At 37.8% G+C, this 20,242-nt stretch overlaps 2 protein-coding genes across 4 annotated transcripts; both read right to left on the reverse strand.

Annotated features, from left to right (window-relative positions):
• Positions 1-266: 266 nt before the first annotated feature.
• On the reverse strand, positions 267-2,076 carry LOC133780993 (protein FAR1-RELATED SEQUENCE 5-like). Its single transcript, XM_062220282.1, has 3 exons — positions 1,548-2,076; positions 850-1,358; positions 267-734 (listed from the first exon to the last, which is right to left on the reverse strand). Exons 1-3 carry the CDS (start codon positions 2,074-2,076, stop codon positions 267-269), a joined length of 1,506 nt encoding a protein of 501 aa, XP_062076266.1.
• Positions 2,077-4,456: 2,380 nt separating this feature from the next.
• Positions 4,457-7,589, reverse strand: LOC133812680 (mitogen-activated protein kinase 7). Of its 3 annotated transcripts, none has more exons than XM_062246480.1 (4): positions 7,490-7,589; positions 6,844-6,881; positions 5,637-6,063; positions 4,457-5,491 (listed from the first exon to the last, which is right to left on the reverse strand). In XM_062246480.1, exons 3-4 carry the CDS (start codon positions 6,057-6,059, stop codon positions 4,808-4,810), a joined length of 1,107 nt encoding a protein of 368 aa, XP_062102464.1. In that variant the 5' UTR covers positions 6,060-6,063; positions 6,844-6,881; positions 7,490-7,589; the 3' UTR covers positions 4,457-4,807. The 3 variants fall into 3 exon arrangements, with proteins under 3 accessions (XP_062102464.1, XP_062102463.1, XP_062102462.1); XM_062246479.1 differs by lacking the exon at positions 7,490-7,589 and adding an exon at positions 6,344-6,738 and having other exon boundaries at positions 6,844-7,347; XM_062246478.1 differs by lacking the exon at positions 7,490-7,589 and having other exon boundaries at positions 6,844-7,352.
• Positions 7,590-20,242: the final 12,653 nt, after the last annotated feature.

A 20,242-nucleotide genomic window follows, 5' to 3' on the forward strand; every position in this document is an offset into this window, starting at 1 on the left:
GTTTGTTACATGTTTATGTAGTTGTTTGTTAAATTTACTTATAGTATCTGTTTTTTTTTTTATCTATAATATGTGTTGTAACCAGGTACTTGAGTCTCCAAATTTGGAATATCTTTGTGTTTGGAACCATGAAGTTGAGTATCAAATTTATAAAATGTAAAATGTTTAAAAAGTTTGTACTTTTATTGAAGTAGAAAACATTAGGATACAATTTTATTACATCAAATGAAAATATTGAAATTGTAGTATATCTATTCTTTAGAAAATTATTTGTCTATTTTCTTTGACTTTGTTGTGTTTCGCAGCTTTGGGATTGGTTCATTCCTGCATGTTTTTCTATTATGCCCTTGCTGCGCGCATCTTCCACATTTTCTTTGCACCTTTGGTTCTCCTCTAGATCTGATTCTTTTCCGTCTAGGGCGCCCTGGTGGTTTTCTTGATTTTGGTGGTAGGACAATTATGTTTAAAGTCTCTGGCAGTGTCCATTCGCTTTCATTTTGCAATGGATGAACAGTTGAATCATATGTTGCTTTCATAGTTGTAGTTTTGTAGTAATCAGCAACATAATCATATGTTTTCAGCCGTGTTTTGGCGAATACTGCTATTGCATGTGCACATGGTATTTCGTCTTGTTGGAATCTTTTGCATTCACATGTTTTCTCCATTAGGTTGACAAAAAAATTTCTTTTTTGTTCAACCACAACTTGGTACAGTATAGTGTTTACTGGGAAGACCTGTTTATTTTAGTAGAGAAACACATGTTAGAAACTGGATACTGTGATATTTTTGAGTAACTGGTTACTAAAAGTTTTTATAAATAATATTCAGTGCTCAATATATGTCAGGTACCTGAAATTTAATGGCACGAATAAAGTTTTCTCTAAGCACAGTTTCAGTATCTGGTGTTACTTGTGTGAATGTTCCGTTTGCTTCATTACCATTTTTCCATACCCATTTTTGAACTAAACTTCGAAGGCCCTCCATCATTGTAGTGATTGACAGTGTTCTTGCAGCTTTCAATGCAGCATTTATTGATTCAGCTATATTTGATGTCATCATTGTATATCTTCTTGTTGGAGCATGGCATCTAGACCAAGTTGAATATCCAATTTTTTGTAAATATGGTCTTATGCGTGTGTCAATCTTGTCTATTTCATGCATGTAGTGCTCAAATGATTGTACCCTGTATGCCTTTGCTGCTTTGACAAAGTTTAGGTTTAGGTCCTCCCCATGGACACCAAAATTGACTTTGATGTTGTTTAACAGGTGGAATATGCATGCTCCATGGAAAGCTTTTGGGTATACATCGTCTATAGCATTTTCTATGCTTTTATGCCTATCTGAAATGATTGTCATACCTGGTTGCAAAATCACAATGGAGTAACTGGTTATTAAGTATTAACTGAGTAACTGGTTTCATTAATTTATATGACTGTTATTTTTTTTTTTTTGCACTGTTTTCTCTATTTTATTGCTGGATTATTATTAAACTGATAATTTTATGAGTTTAGTTTGTTTCAATAAGAATATAAAGAAGAAAACAATACCTTCTCTTTCTCCATATGTCTCCTTTAGCTTTGTGAAAAACCATAACCATGATGAATCATTTTCAGAGTCTCCTATTCCAAAGGCTAATGGGAATATGTTGTTGTTAGCATCCATTGTTGAAGCAGTGAATAAAGTTCCCCCAAATGATGTCTTCAAGTAAGTTCCATCTATCACAATGACTGGCCTACAGTGTTTCCATCCTTTGATGGAATTTGCAAATGCTAGGTACATATATTTGAAGTGATCTGTATTGTCTGTAACCAGGTGTGTAATTGTACTTGGGTTCGAAACTTTTAGCATGTGAAGGTAGATGGGAAGTTTTTGGTATGAATCATCTTGGTTTCCCCTTGCCAATTCTATAGCTTTTTCTCTTGCTCTCCAGGCTTTTTGGTACCCCATTGAAACACCAAAATCATCTAGCATGTCGTTGATTATGTCATGTGGTGTGTGTACTCTCTTTATTGACATGTATTTTGATTTTATTAGTTCCCCAATGACATTGCAATTAGCCTGCCTGTGGTCTTCCATAATGATATCCAAGGAGCAGGTGTGAGTTTTTACATACTTTCTGATTTTAAATGTTTCTGTTTTCCTGAACTTTGAAGCTCTAAGTAACCAGTTACAATTGTCATCCACACAGGTTACCAGGTACTCTCTTGGTTCAGATCTTTTTGTCTTGAATTGGAAGTTGTGGATCATAGCATAATAACATAGAGCAGATTTTAAGAGCTTTTTGTCCTTAAAAATCTGGCCTTCTTCAACTTTGAAAATTTTATGATCAGTTATAATTTCTGTTTCTTCTTTTCTTTTTCTTTTGTTTTCTTCTGTTCTCTCTATGATAAATTTTGCTACATCATCAGCTATGTCTGTAGTATTTGGGAATGTTTGTACCTGGTTATTTCTTGTGTAGGTTGCTTCGTGATATTGTAATTATGTAGCTGATTGCTCGTTGTTTAGTTGAAGAACTAGCTTTTCTAAATCTGTGTTCTGTTTTTGTGTTTCTTCTTCATATGTAGTGTGTTGAACAGTTTCAGCTATTGTTTGATCAACAGTGGTGATGCATAGTGGTAGCCCAGTTACTTCATTTTGCTTCTTTTTCAGCTCAATGTAGAATAGGACTGAATTGTCAGTGAGTAATTTCATTGGTGGCATACCTGGTGATAACTGGTAACTCAGCTCAATATTTTCAATATTGCATTTTATTTCAGTTTTCACTAAATGAATCAAATTGTTTAGAGAACAATTTGTTAGTATTATCAGTCCAGTCATGGTGTACTCATCATACTGATATCTATCTCTCCATTTTCCTCCAAAACGAATCAATGTCATTATGGTCTCCATATCTGCAATATAGCACAACATAATTTTTTAGTGATGTTTAAAATGTATCTGGTTGTGTTAGTGAATGAATATTATTAATGTTGAAATTATTTTAGTAACTGGTTTCTTTTTCTGAATCGAGAACTATTTTCCAGGTTCCATAATTATTTATGTTGCATTAAATTCTGTTTTTGTGTGTGTAACTGGTTACTTTAGTGAATGTGTTGTCTTTTTATTTTTATTTTCAAATATGCAAAGTTAAAATTATATTGTGTAACTGGTTTCATAAACGTAAATCAGTTTGTATTTTTACATTTTTCATGATAATTTATTATGCAGAATGTTATTATTATTATTTTTCGTATGTAACTGGTTTCAGAATTTATTTTGTTGTTATTTTTATATTATTTTGTAATATTTGAATTATGTAATGTTGAACTTTTTTGTGATGTAACTGGTTTCACGTGTGTAATTAAAAAAGTTTTGAAACAAGTAGTTTGAGTCAAGAATTTTATCAGGAAGTAATTTGCAGATTATTAATGTAAATATTTTGCATGTCGTATATTTGAAGAAAGATTTGCTTACCTGTTTGAGAAATCAGAGAAGTTGATGGATTTCTGCTTTTGCTGAGTTGAACGAACGTAAAAGCAGGGGATGAAATCGGAGAAGAAGATCTGCCGGAGAAGAAGAAGAAGAAGATTTGCCGGAGAAGAAGAAGAAGAAGATCTGAAATTGAATTGAATTTTTAATTTGATGACTGGAGAAAGGAGACGATGATGAGAGTAGCAGCTACCAGTTCTTGATCGGAGACGATGATGAGAGTAGCAGCGACCAGTTCTTGATTGGATATTGATCGGAAACAATGGAGAATATGAAGTTGTGATCGGAAAAAATGGTCGATGAATTGCTGTACGCAGACAAAAAATTTCTTGATTGGCAGTGGGCGAGAAAATTATGGGAATCTGTTTGTTTAGTTTATGGGAATTCCATATTTATATTTTTCTATTAACCGTGTATTACCATATTTAGCTTAATTATTTTTTTATCCATATATATGTTAAGTTTAGTTAAGTTTCCCATATGTTAAGTTCTCTTTTATATTTTCTAAATAAAAAATAAAGTTCGTAAAATATGAACATGGAACAGAAAATGACTTTTTATTTTTTTGTTCTTTTTATGATGAATACAAAACAAGTACTACGTGAGAAATGCAACACTTAATAGCAATAAACACAAGAAAAAGAGAGAGAAAGTCCAAGAGAGAGATGTTTGACACTTTAGGAATATTCACATGGATCTTTATTATCCAATATATTTGTTCCATTTTACCCTTTTTATCCAGTGTGGTAAGCCTCAGCTGGCATTTAATGAGTCTTATCCCACTTATTCAAGGATCTTATAAATTACCTTTCCTAACAAACATGATTGTCCTTGGCATCACATAAGTAATACTTAAAGCATATCATAAAAGCATGTTTTTACAATATCACCAGAGCTCTTAAATTTTGATTTGAAGTTTCATTCCAACAGTCCTCAAACCAAAGAAAACTCACTGTATCATCATATATACCAAAAATAAACAAATGGGTATGGTAAAAAGATTCAAATTTATTCCACTCCTTCAGTTCTTCAAAGGAAATAGTGCCTCAAAATAAACTACATAACAGAGTAGAATTGCAAAGTCAAAGTCTCATAATTATAAGTAACTAGCATAATTATTTACACGTTACAAGATAACCATGCTATGCAAAGATCTCGAACTACTAAAGTAGTTGTTAAAAACAAAATCTTTGAAAGTAGAATCATGGTGTTAAAATTCAAATGCTGAGGTAGTAGTTCATAGAAAAATAATAGTAGATAGAAGGTACTGCTGGTTCCAAAAGCTCATTAAGAGAAGCAACACAAGTCAAGAAAGGTCTTTATGAAGGTAACATTTTACTCATATATTGACAGTAGCAGCATCAGGATGGTAATGAAGCATCTCATTCCACATCATCTCCCTTATCATAGGTTCCACCAAATTCTCATCTATATCAAGGCTGATTGGGACCTGGGCAGGAGGATTGCGTCTCGAATCGTAAAGTCCTGCCATGTAAGGGTGTTGGAGTGCTTCTGTGACAGTGATCCTCTTTGTTGGATCAAACACAAGCATTCTCTCCAGCAAATCTATGGCTAATGGATCAGCATGGGGATATAGCCTGGAAAAATGTGTCCCTCTAGAATAAGGCAGGGATTTTATGAACTTTCTGGCCTTTGGATTATCAATAAACTCAGTATCAACTTCACGCTGGCTGCCAAGAACATTGATGATTAGCTTTAGCTGGTTGAGGCATTCAGTTCCAGGAAAGATTGGTTTTCGACCAAGGATTTCAGCAAATATGCATCCTACAGACCAGACATCAATGGAGGTTCCATAGTTGTCACAACAGAGAAGTAGCTCTGGTGCACGATACCAACGAGTGACAACATATTCTGTCATGAATTGGCCATTTCCTCCACTGGTTCTTGCCAGACCAAAATCGCATATCTTTAGGTCACAATTAGCATTGACAAGGAGGTTCCCGGGCTTCAGGTCACGGTGAAGGATGTTCGCAGAGTGAAGATACTTGAGCCCACGAAGCAACTGTAACGAGTGATACAGATTAAAAGTGACAACAGTGAAACATTCATATGTAATGGGATCGAAAATTGCATCAATCCATTGGAAGCAGTACTTAAAAAAATTGTAAAACAGGCATATAGTGCAAGCTTGAGATTCAATCTAGTACCTGAAATAAAAAGTATTTGCAGTGATCACTAGAAAGCGGTTGTGCGGACTTAATAATTTGATGGAGGTCAGTATCCATGAGCTCATAAACCAGATAAACATCCTTGAAAGTTGTCCTATGAATAGGCATCATAACATCCTTTAAAGCAATCACATTCTCGTGACGGATATGCCTAAGAAGCTTCAACTCCCTCAGAGTCCTCAGGGCATCTATGCGGTTCTCAAAGACGCTGTTGATCTTCTTGATGGCAACTTTCTCGTTTGTTTCCCTATTGATGGATGAGCACACCACACCATAGGCACCTCTCCCTATTGGTTTGATAGGAACATACTTGGTGTCAATCTCAAACAAAGTTTGCCACATTGAGTAGTAATGCTTTCCTTGTTGCCTGACTCCATTAGGGGGATCAACCAAAGTCGCCATTTTCCTACAGATGACCATAACATAAACAAAACTAATCAACACCCATTTAAAATAAATTCACAAGAAGGATAATTAGAACAACATAAGTTTTACAGCATACAGTTGGTCAAAGCTTATTAAACTATGAGCAACACAACCCAGCGATAAAATTTGGAGACTTTAGAAGACAATGAACTAATATAAATAAAAACTTAAAGGGAAACATGTTTTGTTAGGTGTTTGTGTTGTGTGCATGTACAAAGCATATTAGGATGTGATGTTGAGATTTTAGAATCAATCCTTACTTGCCACTTCTACTTCTGGGTTATGATCATCCCTGTAAGGTTATTCTCTTTACTTTTCTTCTCCCTCCTTTTTTAAATAGTAAAATTCTCACTTTTGTGCCTTTTCCTTTAGACTTCTCCCCCCTTTTCCACGCTTATGACCTATCATATACTTAATCCTCCTCCTAACAAAACGTCTCAAATTCAGTTCACACACAAAGCTAATTTATTGAACCTCGACACAATCTTTTCCTGTAGATTCTTAGAAGTCCTTAATTTTTTTTTTTTTTAATTTTTCTCCCCTTCTACTTAAAATAAGCCAAGAATCAAACTTTTACTCTGTTCCAAGTAAAAGATTCCTTCAAACAAAACCAAGCAAAGCCCATCTTTTCCAAAATGAAGCTGTGCAGTTTCACCTTCCAATAAAAAAAAGTTTCAAAGTTGCAGCTCGCACAGACTTTATCAAAAGATATACAGAAACCCCAAAAAGGGAAAAAAGAAAGAATGAGAAAGAGACTAACCTCAATAATTGACGACCAACATGAATAACTAGAAGAATCTGAAATGGTTGAAGACAAATCTCATCAATATCCTTATCTAAAACAGGTCTACGCAATCAGATCACGGAAAAAGAAAGCTTAAATATCCTTCAAATCTTCGTGATCAGAAACTTGGGCGATACCCACCACGGCAAAGACCATCACAGACACAAAATGAAAGAAAACCCAATACTTAAATGACAAAAATGGAAAAGGGTTGGGCGAGAATGGGGCAGATCATGAGCCAAACCCATGACACCCACACGGCTTCGTAAGCTTCCCCAAATACGCAGAAACGACAGCTATGGATTCTTTTCTTTCTCTTCTTTTCTTTTTTGGGTTTTAAATAAAAATAATAATTCAATATTTTATTCAATATTTGTTTGTTTGTTTCGTCATTGATTGCTTCGAAATGAAGCACTATCAAACAAGTTTATGAAAAAAATGAAAACCAAACCAAACCAAAGCTCGCACACATATACATATACATATACATATACATTTACATATACATATATACATATACATATACATATACACATATACATACACAAACACAAGCTCAACCAGAGTGGTCGGCTGTGTGTTTGAGTAGTGCGGTGAATGAAGCTGAGCTCGGCTTACTTACTTCTTCTTCTTCTTCTTCTATGCCTCTGCTTCCTTTGCGTAACTCTCAATGTACTATTCACCCAACTTTATCCTTTACACCTTAAAATATTTATGAGAGGAATAAAATTAGAGTGTTGCTAAATGGAAAATTAATTTATAGATGAATTTGATATAGGGTTTTAAATAATTAAATTTAAAATAAATGTGTGTTCAAATTTTTAAATTTAAAATTGAATATATGACACTGATATTAAATTATAACAATATTCATAAAATTAGAGAGTGTTTGGTAAAAATAGTTTTGTTTTTATAATTGTTTTATATAATAATTTTTTTGTAAAATAACACCTTCTGCATATTAATGAAAATCCGATTTAGAAAAATAAAACACAATAAAAGAAGAAAAGTACCTAGTGAATGTCATTGATAAATAGACATAGCTAAAACACTGACTACCATACAATATTTTTGAAAGATTATTTTATAAGGTGGCATTATAAAAAGGTTCTATTTTTACTAATTATTCTAAAATAAAAAAAAATTATAGATTTAAATTCTAATTAAGAAATTATTCAAATTTGTAACTAACTAACAAAAAAAAATTGAAACCTTTATCTAGTAATATTCTTTATTACTTCTTTCCTCCTCTTTCCCCCCATACCTTTGGGAAAGTGGCCCTTTTTGTCCTACAAAACTACAAACAATAATAAATAAAGTTGTATAAGGGAAATATCCTATTGTCCTTTCTCATCCTATTTTTGTTTTGGATTGGTATATTGAATTGAAGTGTCTAAAGTAATGATTTTGATTAAGTATATATGTTGAAAGTGATAAAATTATTGAGTAAAGTATTTATCCTATATGTATGGTACAAAAACAATATTCCCATAATAATGATAATAATAAAAATCATTTTGCGTTATATTTCCACTTATTTTTGTTTTGGGTTATCATTGAGGTGTCTCAAGTTTCAATCTTCCAAAATTGTATGCCAAATAATTATGATCACATTTTTTTTTTTTTTTTTTGTGCAAAATTTCATGACTTAGGACATAGACATAGTGGTGCCTAAAAATATTAGGTTGGATGATTTCTTTTATTTAGTTAAAAAGGATTTATGTGAAACACATCTAATAAAGATTATACATTTGAGAGCTGTAGATTTATAAGAATATTTATTTATTAATTTTTTTTACTTAATGAAACCTTATTAAAACTTGTTATCAAATGTGGATGCACAATTTCATAAGAGTGGTCAATATTGATCAACCAAAGATAGTCTCTCTCTTGGTGTTGTTTTATAACAGGTCTAAAAAGTCTGTTATATAAACATATATATATATATATGTATCAACAAAAAAAAAAAAAAAATTGGATGACCATCACTTAATAGTCCTAATTGACCTAAGTTACAATTTTTTTTTCTTTTTGACAAGACCCTAGTTTGCATATAATTCACAAGTAACCTAAGAATAAATCACTTTCTCATAAATTTTTGACTTGGTAAGAATTCATATGTATGACTTACTTAGACAAATGTCAATTTAAACACACACATACATTACATTTAGTAGGTAGTTTACCAATTCCTAGATTTTACTTTTGACTCGCAATAATAATAAACTCACCAATTAATTACTCATATAACCTTTCTATAAAACACCCAAAACAAACAAACCAAAAATAATGTTATTTCTTTATTTATATATATACAATTATTGCTTGGTTTTACATATATTTTATTAGTACTCTAAAAAATCACGACTCTAAATTGAATTGAATATCAAGTAGGCAGAAGTAGGAAGCTCCCTTAAATTAAATAAACAAAATGGGTCAATGGTGTGGTTCACGTTGTAACAAAAACATCCACACAAATTAAAACACTGTGTTTCAACAGTGAAATCACACACAAGTGTTATTTATGGTTCTATAAAGTCGGTGCCAATTATTAACCAACGGCTAGATCAATTAAGCCAGGTTGGAAAGCTAGCTGTGACCATACATAATCATATACATGTATATATATATATATGATAATTTTCGTACAAGTGTTTCCCTTTAAACGTTATTGGTGGAGTTCTTCAGTATTTTTGATCCGTAAACGGTTTTCGGCGTGATTTTTTTTATGAACCGTGTATGTTGTAGTTATTTAGAGCATCTTACAAATTTTCAGAAAATTCTGAATAGTTTACAGTATCGAAAACTAGGTTCAAACATGTTGTTTTCCACGCACATAAAAAAAATTAATCACGTGTGCAACAACATATTTGAATATATTTTCGGTACTGTAAGTTATTCGGAATTTTCTGAAAATTTGTAGATACTCTAAATATCTACAATATATACGGTCATAAAAAAATCACACAAAAAACTGTTCACAAGTCAATAACACTGAGAACCACACCAATAAAACTTAAAATAAAATCCTACAAGAATTCTCGAATTCTCATCTATATATATATATACATATATATATATATAATTTTTATTTATATGAAGTGAAAGAGATGACTTTGGAACAAAAATGAAAAAAGAAAAAGAGAGAAGGGTAGTTTTGTTGAGTGAAGAATTATTAAGTAAATAATAAACCAAACTCATCATGCCTTTGCTTTGTACACAAACAATGTTGTTGAATTCAAACCCTCGTGATTTATATTTATATTAATTTCTTCCAAAGAAACATTTCCCACAAAATGCACTTTTTCTACTTCTTTTCTCTTTAGTTCTCAGCTTCTTAAGCAAGCGGTGGTACCACGTGGAAAGTAGTGGTGGTGGCGGTGGTGGTGGTGGTGGTGGCCGGGGAGGACTGAAGCCGGTGGCCTGTATAAACCTTGCTTGCACTTATAGATTACTTATTATGAGCTCAATTTTCTCGTGTGGGATTTCTCTTCTGGACCATCAGCATCATCAATATATATATACATATATTATGTATATATATAGATAGATATTTGTGTATAACATTGTCCTACTTCTATAGTGATATATAGTAACCTCTTTTATAGGTTTCATTAGTCATCATTATTGTTGTCACACTACCTCTCTGTTTTCTATATTATAGGTGCCTATTTTTTTTTTTATTTGGAAAAGAAGAAAAAGATAATTCATGCACCAACAAGCAAAGATGGCTTAAAAAAGCTTCTAGGGTTTAGGTCATAATAACTAGGACGATTTTATAAATTTGGGTGATGACCCATCATTTTTTTTTGGCACTATATGAAAATGTGAATATTATACATAACTATAAATGTATGTAGTCACATTGTTTGTGCTTTCAAATGTCGATTTATAGTATGTTTGGCCTTTTCTTTTCCTTCCCCCTTCGAGAAGCTAGCCAAAGGACATCATTTTAAAAAAAAAAAAAAAAAATGATTTTTTTGCATTTTCCATTGAAAAGAATACAAAAAGTTGGAAGAAGATGTTCCAACCAATTATGCTCATTGTCTAGCTAAAAAACACGCTAAAAACTAATTTATGAGTCGCAATATAAATAATGTGACTGATATGGGAAAGAGATGCCATCAGAAATTAGACAATAAAACTTCAAGACCAGAAAACATAATTCTTAGAACATTAAAGAGCTTGAGTCCATTTGAGTATGACCAAAGGAGCTAGAGTTTCTGCTTGAAAGACCCAAAGAGACTTATGCATCAAAACAACAAAGATAAGTATATTATACATTCACAGAGTAAGAATTTTAGCTAATTAAAGCCTCTAACAAAGTAGGTTTGGTTAGAAAAGAAAAGGTTTTAGTAATTAATTAATGAGATCTTTTGCCAAAAAAAAAAAACCGTATTAAAAAAAAGTAATGGTATGTGCACCAAAACATTAAACCAACTGACATGATAATTTCATTTAACTAATCAAATTTATTTCAGGTGGGACCCACACGTCAGTTGGTGTAATGTTTTGGTGCATAATTTTGGTGCACATATCATTATTCTAAAAAAATTACGATAAATTCAAATACAACATGTAGAGGTGATTTCCTACAATTGATTAGATGGGCACTAGCAACCTGTCAAGAACAAAGAGATAAAGACGAGAATTCAATTGGGAGCACCGGTGGACTGTCAGCCAAAGGGACTCCGACGCTCAAGTTAGTCGGATTGTAATGGGAGCTAATTGAAAATAATAAAACTATAATGAAAATAACAATATATTGATGGATAGATGAGTAGTAGGATGGTCAAAGTGACGACAGCGGAATTTAACGATTGGGTCATGTCCGGTTGGGTCAAACCAGGCTGACTGATTCAACTTGCTCGATTGGATCGCCTAGAGAGAGTAGTACTTTGTTTCAATAAGAGAGTAAAGTAGAGTAAAATGGTTATCAGATGTCCCCATTCTCAACCCTGAGGGTCTTATTTATTGTCCTTCTTTTCGTTTTGTTCTCCTCTGTCCTCCTGATTCGTTTGACTTGCTCCAAGTGGTTTCTTTCCGAAATTCTCGGCAAATGTGGTGTGAGCCTTGACTATTTCAAGGTCCATGGCTGACTGAGCGTATCTGGATTCGGGTCCGGGTATGGTTTTGGGTATTTGGATGGTACATTGTATATGCGAGCCTATGTACATGGGTTTGAACCTTATTGGCTAGTTAGGCTAGCTTATTGGGCTGACTGACTGCTTGTTGTACTATTTTTTATCAAGTAGACAAATTTTGTCCACTACAGTTTGTCCCTCACTCTTTGGTATAGAATTTATTCTTTATCAAAGAGTAAAAAAGAAATTAATTCTATCGGAATTTATCCAACTTCCTAATAGTTAGAGAAAATTGTTAGAATATGCATTGACTTTATTTACCCCTTTCGGCAACTTCCCAATACTTGTGGCCGCATGATGTGCCCCTACGCATCCGGCTGTTCGAGTGGTCTGCGGACGAGCGTGGGTCTAGTTGGCCGAGTGAGGCGCACCTGCACATCCGGCTGTCTGAGTGGCCCGTGGATGCGCGCGGGCCTAGTTGGCCGAGTGATGCGCATCTGCACATCCGGCTGTCCGAGTAGCCTGCGGACGCGCGCGGGCCTAGTTGGCCGAGTGATGCGCATCTGCGCATCCGACTGTCCTAGTGGCCTGCGAACGCGCGCAGGCCTAGTTGGCCGAGTGACGCGCACCTGTGCAACCGATTGTTCGAGTGGCCGAGGGGCTTGATGGCACGCGCGGGCCTAATTGGCCGAATGGCTGGTTGGGTCGAACGACCTCCTGGCCGAGTGGTTCGTGGTGTGGCTCAGAGGCCTGACCGAGTGGGTCACATGTTGGCCGACTGAATGGGGTGCACGAGCCAAGTGCTCCTCCGGGATGGTCGAATGCTCTGCCGGGGTGGCCGAGTGACTCGTGTGCTTGTGCCGAGTGACCTGCCAATGAGGTTGTGTGCCCGGGGGAGATGGCCGAATGGGCCGAGTGCTCCTCCGTGATGGCCGAGTGGCCTACTTCTCGTGAACTTCATCTGTCTCTGAGACTTTAGGTGTTCCCTAGGGGAAGTTGAATCCCTTTTGGTAGGGCCACCTGATGATTGACATTTAGCACTCATTTGGTGGAGTTATATGCCTATATAAGGGTAGTTTGTTTTTCACCCTTGCATTCATTTTAGGAAGGCTTAGAGGTGGGTGCAAGGTGTGGAGTGAAAGAGCTCTTGAAGAGGTAAGTTTTTTCCTTTTTGTTTTTCTTCGAATGTTCTTATGCATGTTCTTCGTGTTCTTCGTGCTAGGTTAGGCAATTCAACTGTTATTTTTGTTTGATCCTGGGGCTTTGGTAAAACCAAAAGACATGACCAAGAAGTCGTAGTGCCCATACCGCGTTCGGAAGGCCATCTTCGGTATGTCCTCATCTTTGATCCTTAGCTGGTGATAACCAGATCGAAGATCAATCTTTGAGAACACCGTCTTTCCCTGCAGCTGATCGAATAAGTCATCAATCCTTGGTAGAGGGTACTTATTCTTAATGGTCAACTTGTTCAATTCCCTGTAGTCTATGCACATTCTTATAGTCCCGTCTTTCTTCTTAACAAACAACATTGGAGCGCCCCATGGAGAGTAACTAGGTCTGATGAATCCCAAATTAAAAAGTTCTTGTAGCTGTATCTTCAACTCTGCTGGTGCCATCCTGTATGGTGTTCTTGATACTGGTTCTGTCCCCGGTGCTAGCTCGATAACAAACTCAATCTCCCTACGTGGCGGTAACCCTGGTAGCTCCTCAGGGAATACATCCAAAAACTCACAAACCACCCTGGTTTCTCCCGGCCCCACTGGCAACATCCTGGTAGTGTCCACCACACTAGCCAAAAAACCTACACATCCACCCTGCAACAGGTCTCTGGCTCTCAATGCTAAAATCATGGGTACGCGGCGTAATGCCCCGAATTTTCCGATGTGTTTAATGGTGGGAATAGTAGGCCGGGAGGGCCATACTTGTTTAATTATGCCATTAAATGAATATATGCATGTTTATGATGATTATATTATAATATGATGTTAAATGCATGCATGTGAGTCCACATTTTAATTACAGGGGTGTGATGGTAATTTGGCCCGTTAAGGGTATAATTGCATATTCGTATGCATGTCGATGTTATATGTGGAGACCACATTATAATGTGGGTTTGTTCGAGCTATTCGGCATAAGACGATCTTGGAATATTTATTAGCGGTCTAGTCATAACAGGCTTAAGCTTGGGGCTCGGGGTGAGTCTCGGGGTGTTTTGGTGATTAGAGCGTTACCGGGAATTAGAGGGTAACAGGATAAGAATATTTGGTATTTGGGGAATATTGAGATTGGTGAGAATTGGAGAGCGTTAATTATGATTAACGAGATAGGTGGGAAATACCAATTTTACCCTTGGGGAGACTTTGGAAACTTTAAATGACCTAGGGGTATTAAGGTCATTTGGCTTGGGTTATATGAGGTATTGGTTGGCTGTAGAAGAACAGAACAAAAACATAGCAAGGTTTCTCTTTCCCGTACATCATTTTCTCTCCTTTCTCCTTTAGAGATTTTGAGCCCAAATTGAGGAATCAAGCTAGGAAATCAAGGATTTTAGTTTATATATTCGGTTCATCCATTGAGGAGGGTTTAATCTCGAGTTTGAGGTAACTTTCAGCCATTAGTTTTCTGGTTTTACTCTGTTTTGGTTTAAGCTTTCAGCTTGTGATTTCTTTGTGGATAGTTGGAATTAATGGAAGTTTGGTTGGTGTTTGACTTGGGTTTTGATGAGGATGAGATGTAGATGAAGTTTAGGGGTTGAATTGGGTGTGAGGGTGATGTTTGGGATTGGTTTGAAGGGTTAGTTCTAAGGAAAAACGCAGGGGAGGAAAGGTGGTTCTTGTTGTTTTGCAGTAAAGAGCCGCAGCCCATGATGGTTGCTGGGGAAGAGCCGCCTCTGTCTGAGGGGCAAGCCGCGGTGCGGCTAGGGAGGGTCGCGGCCCTTGGAGGCATTTTTGGCCAGAAATGAGTTTTTAGCTTGGGAATTCAAGCCTTAGGCCTCGGGATCGATCCTACGACCCGGTTGAGTAGGGTTCGATGTCTTGGAGGCTAGGTTTTGGTTTGGGAACCTTTGTTATTCATTTTATTGATGGATCCTATATTGGTTATGACCAGGTAACCGCTAAAGAACCAAAAGGTTGATTGTTCTCAGGGGTCGTTCTTATTATATCTCTCGCTCGAACCTGAGGTAAGAAAACTGCACCATGTGTATATGTGACATGAGTGATTGTATTGAGGCATGTTGATTAATGCCATAGAGCCATTCAATGCTGGACCAATCCTAAGGTCGATGAAACTTATAAGCGCTTGGCTAGTCTAACACTAGTTACTCAGAGCCAGGGCATAAGGCCCCGGTGACTGCTTGTCACATGGCTAGGGAATGATGTTCCATAGTTATGACTCTAGAGTCATGAGGAAGGTTATGTTGGTGACTAATCACCATGCACCTATCCTGTTTAAGCTATGAAAGGTTCACTTATCTGTTAAGCCCTGGTGACCCTATCGTCACATGGCTAGAGGGGGCTGTACCCACTTTAGTGACTTTTGCAACTGTCACCTATCTGTTTTGGACTGATAGTCCTGAATGATTATTATGATCATTGTTGATATTATATCATGTTATATTGTGTTTTCTTGCTGGGCCTTGGCTCATGGGTGCTATATGGTGCAGGTAAAGGGAAAGAAAAGCTCACCCAGCCTTGAGTGGAGAGCTTAGGTGGTGATGTGTACATATGCGACCGCTTGACCACCACGGCCAAGGAGTTCTCAGAGGAACTAGGGGGCTTACCCTATTTTGCCGCTTAGGTCAGCGGGATTGTAAATTTGAAACAGTAATGACCATTTTGTACTGAGAACAACTTGTAAATGTTTTGATTAGCTCCGTAGAGCAATTTATAATATAAAATACCCTTTCTTTTTATTGATTTTCCACCTTAACCTGTTAATTACACTTAGAGCACATTTTTAACCAAAGGACTCAGGCAGTGGATCAAATTTTGGTTCACTGTAACTGTTCTGGGGTAACCAGGGCGTTACACGCGGGGTCCACATACTGCACCCACAAAGACAAAAGGATCCTCGCCCTCAGGCTCAAAAGTTACCATCTTCTTCCTACAGTCAATAGTAGCCCCGTACCTGACCAACCAATCCATCCCTAAGATCATATCAAAATCCTCCATATCTAACTCAATCAAATCCACCGAAAGCTCCCTACTATCAACCATCACTGGCAATGCCCTAATCCATCTCCTAGAAACTACCAGTTCCCCAGTAGGCAATAGAGTCCCAAACCCCGCAGTCCGATATTCACTAGGTCTACACAGTCTATCAATCACTTTACTAGAAACAAAGGAATGTGTAGCACCAGAATCAATCAATACAGAAAAAGGAGAGCCAACGCTAGAAAGCTGACCTATCACTACCGAGGGACTAGCCTCGGCCTCTGACTGTGTCAAAGTGAACACTCGAGCTGGAGTCAAGCTGTCCACCTTTCCTGCTTTCCCCATCTTCACTGTTGGGCAATCCTTCTTGAGGGGCCCCACCGTTCCATACACATAGCATGACTTGGCCCGACATTCACCCTGATGGCATCTTCTACACCTCGGGCACTCCGGATAACTCCTCCATGGCTCACTGCCACCCTGACGGCCACCTTGACCACCCTGACCCCTCCTATCAGGACCAGCAGCGGTCGAAGTGTCGGGAGTCTTTCTCTTGAAATCATTGGGGCCTCCACTCCTCCCAGACCCAGAATAAGGAGGCACCACTCTGCAGCCCTCCCGCCTTACCACACTTTCCTTCCAAATCTTATTCTCCGCTTCCTCAGTGGTAAGAGCCTTCTCAACGGCCTGGGCATAAGTTGTTCCCCAGGTACCGTTGTGATCCTAACATCTCGGGCTATCATAGCATTAAGCCCCCGAATAAACCTGTCTTGCCTGGCTGCATCTGTAGGCACAAGGTCTGTGCGAACTTCGCGAGTCTGTCAAACTTCAGGGCATATTCTGTAACTGTCATGCCGCCTTGAACTAACCCTACGAACTCATTAACCTTTGCTGCCCTAATGGCAACATTATAGTACTTCTGACTGAACAAATCTTTAAATCCTTCCCAACTCAACGCAATGACATCCCTGGTCTGTGATGCCACTTCCCACCAAATGTGGGCATCCTCTCTCAACATATACGTGGCACAAGCCACTCTGTCATGTCCCTTTATCCTCATGAAGTCCAGGATCGTAGTAATCATAGTCAGCCATTGCTCGACCTTCAATGGATCAGGTCATCCCTCAAAGACTGGGGGCTGCTGCTTCCTAAACCGCTCATATAACGGCTCCCACCTGTTCCCAACCTCTCTTGGCTGTACAACCGGTACCACTGCAGGTGGTACAATAGGGGCAGCACTCCCTGATGGAGCCTGCTGTCGCAACGAATCTGTTCATCTTGACTCTGTAATTGCGCTTGCATATCTGCCATAAGCTGTTGCCAGTTCTCAGGGACTGGCGGAGGAATCTAGCCCTGGTCTTCACCTCCAGTCCCGGACCTAGTGCCGGCTAGTCGCATAGATTTTCTTGGACGCATACCTATCCAAGTCAATCTGCAATCAACGACTCAACATTCAGACTATGATGACAGGGTAAAAGCTTCTCCAAAATCCACCAAAGGAATATAATAAATCACAAACAATCGAGATATAGGCAGTTATTCACATGCACCGGCATTGCTAATAAGCATGCCCCAACATTTCCATACAACAGCTAAGATATAAACATTCATCCATACACAATACGCAGTCCATCATCCAGATATTCATTTACAAGCACATCAATGCTAATAAGCATTCCTCAATATTTTCACACATCAGTCAAGGGCCAGGCCCTATCAGTATCTCATGGTTCCTATTAATCCAACAAATAACACAATTCATAAGTCATTTCAAGCATACAAGCATATAAACACAAATACACATTACCAAACCCTGAATCGAGCTTGTCCCTAGAAGTGAATGTACATGTCCAGCCGATCTTCAGGAACCTTTAAACCTAGGACGCTCTGATACCAAGTTGTAACGCCCTGGATAGCCAAGACCGCTACACTGTGTATTTATAAAGGTACAAGACTTGCTAATCAAGTCATTTAGTTAAAAATGTGTCACCGAAACCATTAATGTGCTAGGGTTAAAAGGTTTCGGTCTCAAAATGGGACATTTCATAAAACTAAACATTCTTACACATGGGATCCTAAAAGAAATAGCGTTTAAAAGTCGATTTACAAACTGACAGTGTACAGACAACCGCTAGCCTTTTTAAAGGCAAAACAGATGTTTATGGTTCTCCTGTCCCTATCTCCTCTCAACCGTGGCGGCTGAGCAGTTGTTCATGTACATTCTGCTCCCAGAGCTCTTTAAGTCAGGGCTGATCAAGGTTGCCTTTGCCTTTACCTGCACCACGAAGCACTCATGAGTCAAGGCCCAGCAAGAAAACATAACAGCATACAACGAGCAATGATAACAGTTGAATAACTTCTTAAGCATAGTCATATACTTAACATATCACATTAATCACATAGCACGTAGATACAATCAAAGATTCAGCCAATCAACACTCAGCTATACAGTACGACTAATTCACCAACCAATCAAAATAATCAAATCACATATTATACAGGGTCGACACCTTAGGTCGCACCCTCGATCTACCCCACTGACTCTAGCTCGCTTAAACTGAGCTCAGTGCATAATAAGCTGTCCTCAGCTACCAGTGGCCGAGCCGCGCCCAGTGCGCTAATGTAAACCTTGGCACCCTTAGGCCATTTGTTTACTAATTGCATGGCATAATACCATCCTCTATAGAGCATACAGATCAGGGAACCCTTAGTCCCATAATAAATCCACAACCGGGTGCAGTTTTCTTACCTTTAATTTCCAAGTTTACTGATTACGAGCGACGCCCCTCAAGCACGATCAGCTTCCCAAGCCCTAGCTTAATACCTAGTCACAACCAAGATAGGGAATACCATTAATGATCGCGTTAATACTTCTAGATGGAGTTCTGGCTTCCGAGACATCAAATTCCACCAAACACGATGGTGGAATCGATCCCGAGCACCCTAGGTTAGGTTCCCGTGCTTAAAACCTCCAAAAGACCAAAAATACCCTTAAGGGTCGCAGCCCCTAAGACCTGCGCCGCGGCCCGCCCCCTAAAACAGAGGCTAGGCCTCTCTGACCACAGACACGTGTCGCGGCCCTGCCCTGTGGCGCCGCAGCACTTCCCCACTGCAGAGCCTCTTTGGCTCTTCTTTGCTTCGCAGGGCCGCGACACTCTAGAACAGAGTCGTGGGCCAGCCCCTCGTGCCCAGAAAATCCACCATTTTTAACAGCCCAAACTTGCTCAAAACCACCCCAAACCATCCTAATTCCAAAACCTTTGATCACAAAGCTTCTAACATGATTCTATCAACAAAATCTAGCAAAAACCTAGCTTAGAAGCTCATTAAAATCCCATTTTTATTTCTGAAACTCAGAAGCTCAAGAACTCTAAAACTAGTCATGCAAACTCAGAATTTAAACTCTAGATTACGAATTGAAGCTTACCTTCTTTGATGAACCACTTCCTTAACCATTTATGAGCTAAAACCCAAGCTTTCCAGCTTCAATTCAGTCCTTAAAATTCAAAACTATAAACACTTTAAAACCCAACCAAAACACAAAATTCTAATGATCAAGAGTGTAATTCAGTTCTTACCTTAGTCCTGGCTGAATTCCCTTAGTTAGAACTGAGCTAATCCCTCAAAACTTCAGCTCAAATCATAGAGTTCCAGTTGAATCTCCATAGGTTTCAATGGTTTTCTTGAGAGAGAGAAGAGAAGGAAGAAAGGAACATTAAAGGGTCGGTTTGGGTTTTTGTTCTACTGGTTTCTATTTTACTTAGTCTAACCTTGGTTAATTGAGTCAATCCCGAGGCTCGGGGTACCAAAAACGTCCCCGAGGGCAAAATGGTAAAATTCCCCAATACTCCCGCCTAAGCCTCCTAACCTCAAATATATCTCCAATTATTTATTTCCATAACCCGATAACCCAAATAATCATCTAATACCCGAAATACCCTTTGACTTGCCCCAAGTCAAGTATTAAGCCCCGTTGTGACTTTCCCGCTAACTAGCTCCCTATGATCGCTTCAATCACATGCTGCAGATTTACCCACATAATAATGTGGTTCTCACAAATATAACATATAATCACATTTACATTCACATAACCATACAAGCATGCTTATCATATAATCACACGTTAACTCAATAAAT

This window comes from Humulus lupulus, chromosome 1 (genome assembly GCF_963169125.1).
Source record: "Humulus lupulus chromosome 1, drHumLupu1.1, whole genome shotgun sequence".
NCBI classification, from domain to species: Eukaryota; Viridiplantae; Streptophyta; class Magnoliopsida; order Rosales; family Cannabaceae; genus Humulus; species Humulus lupulus.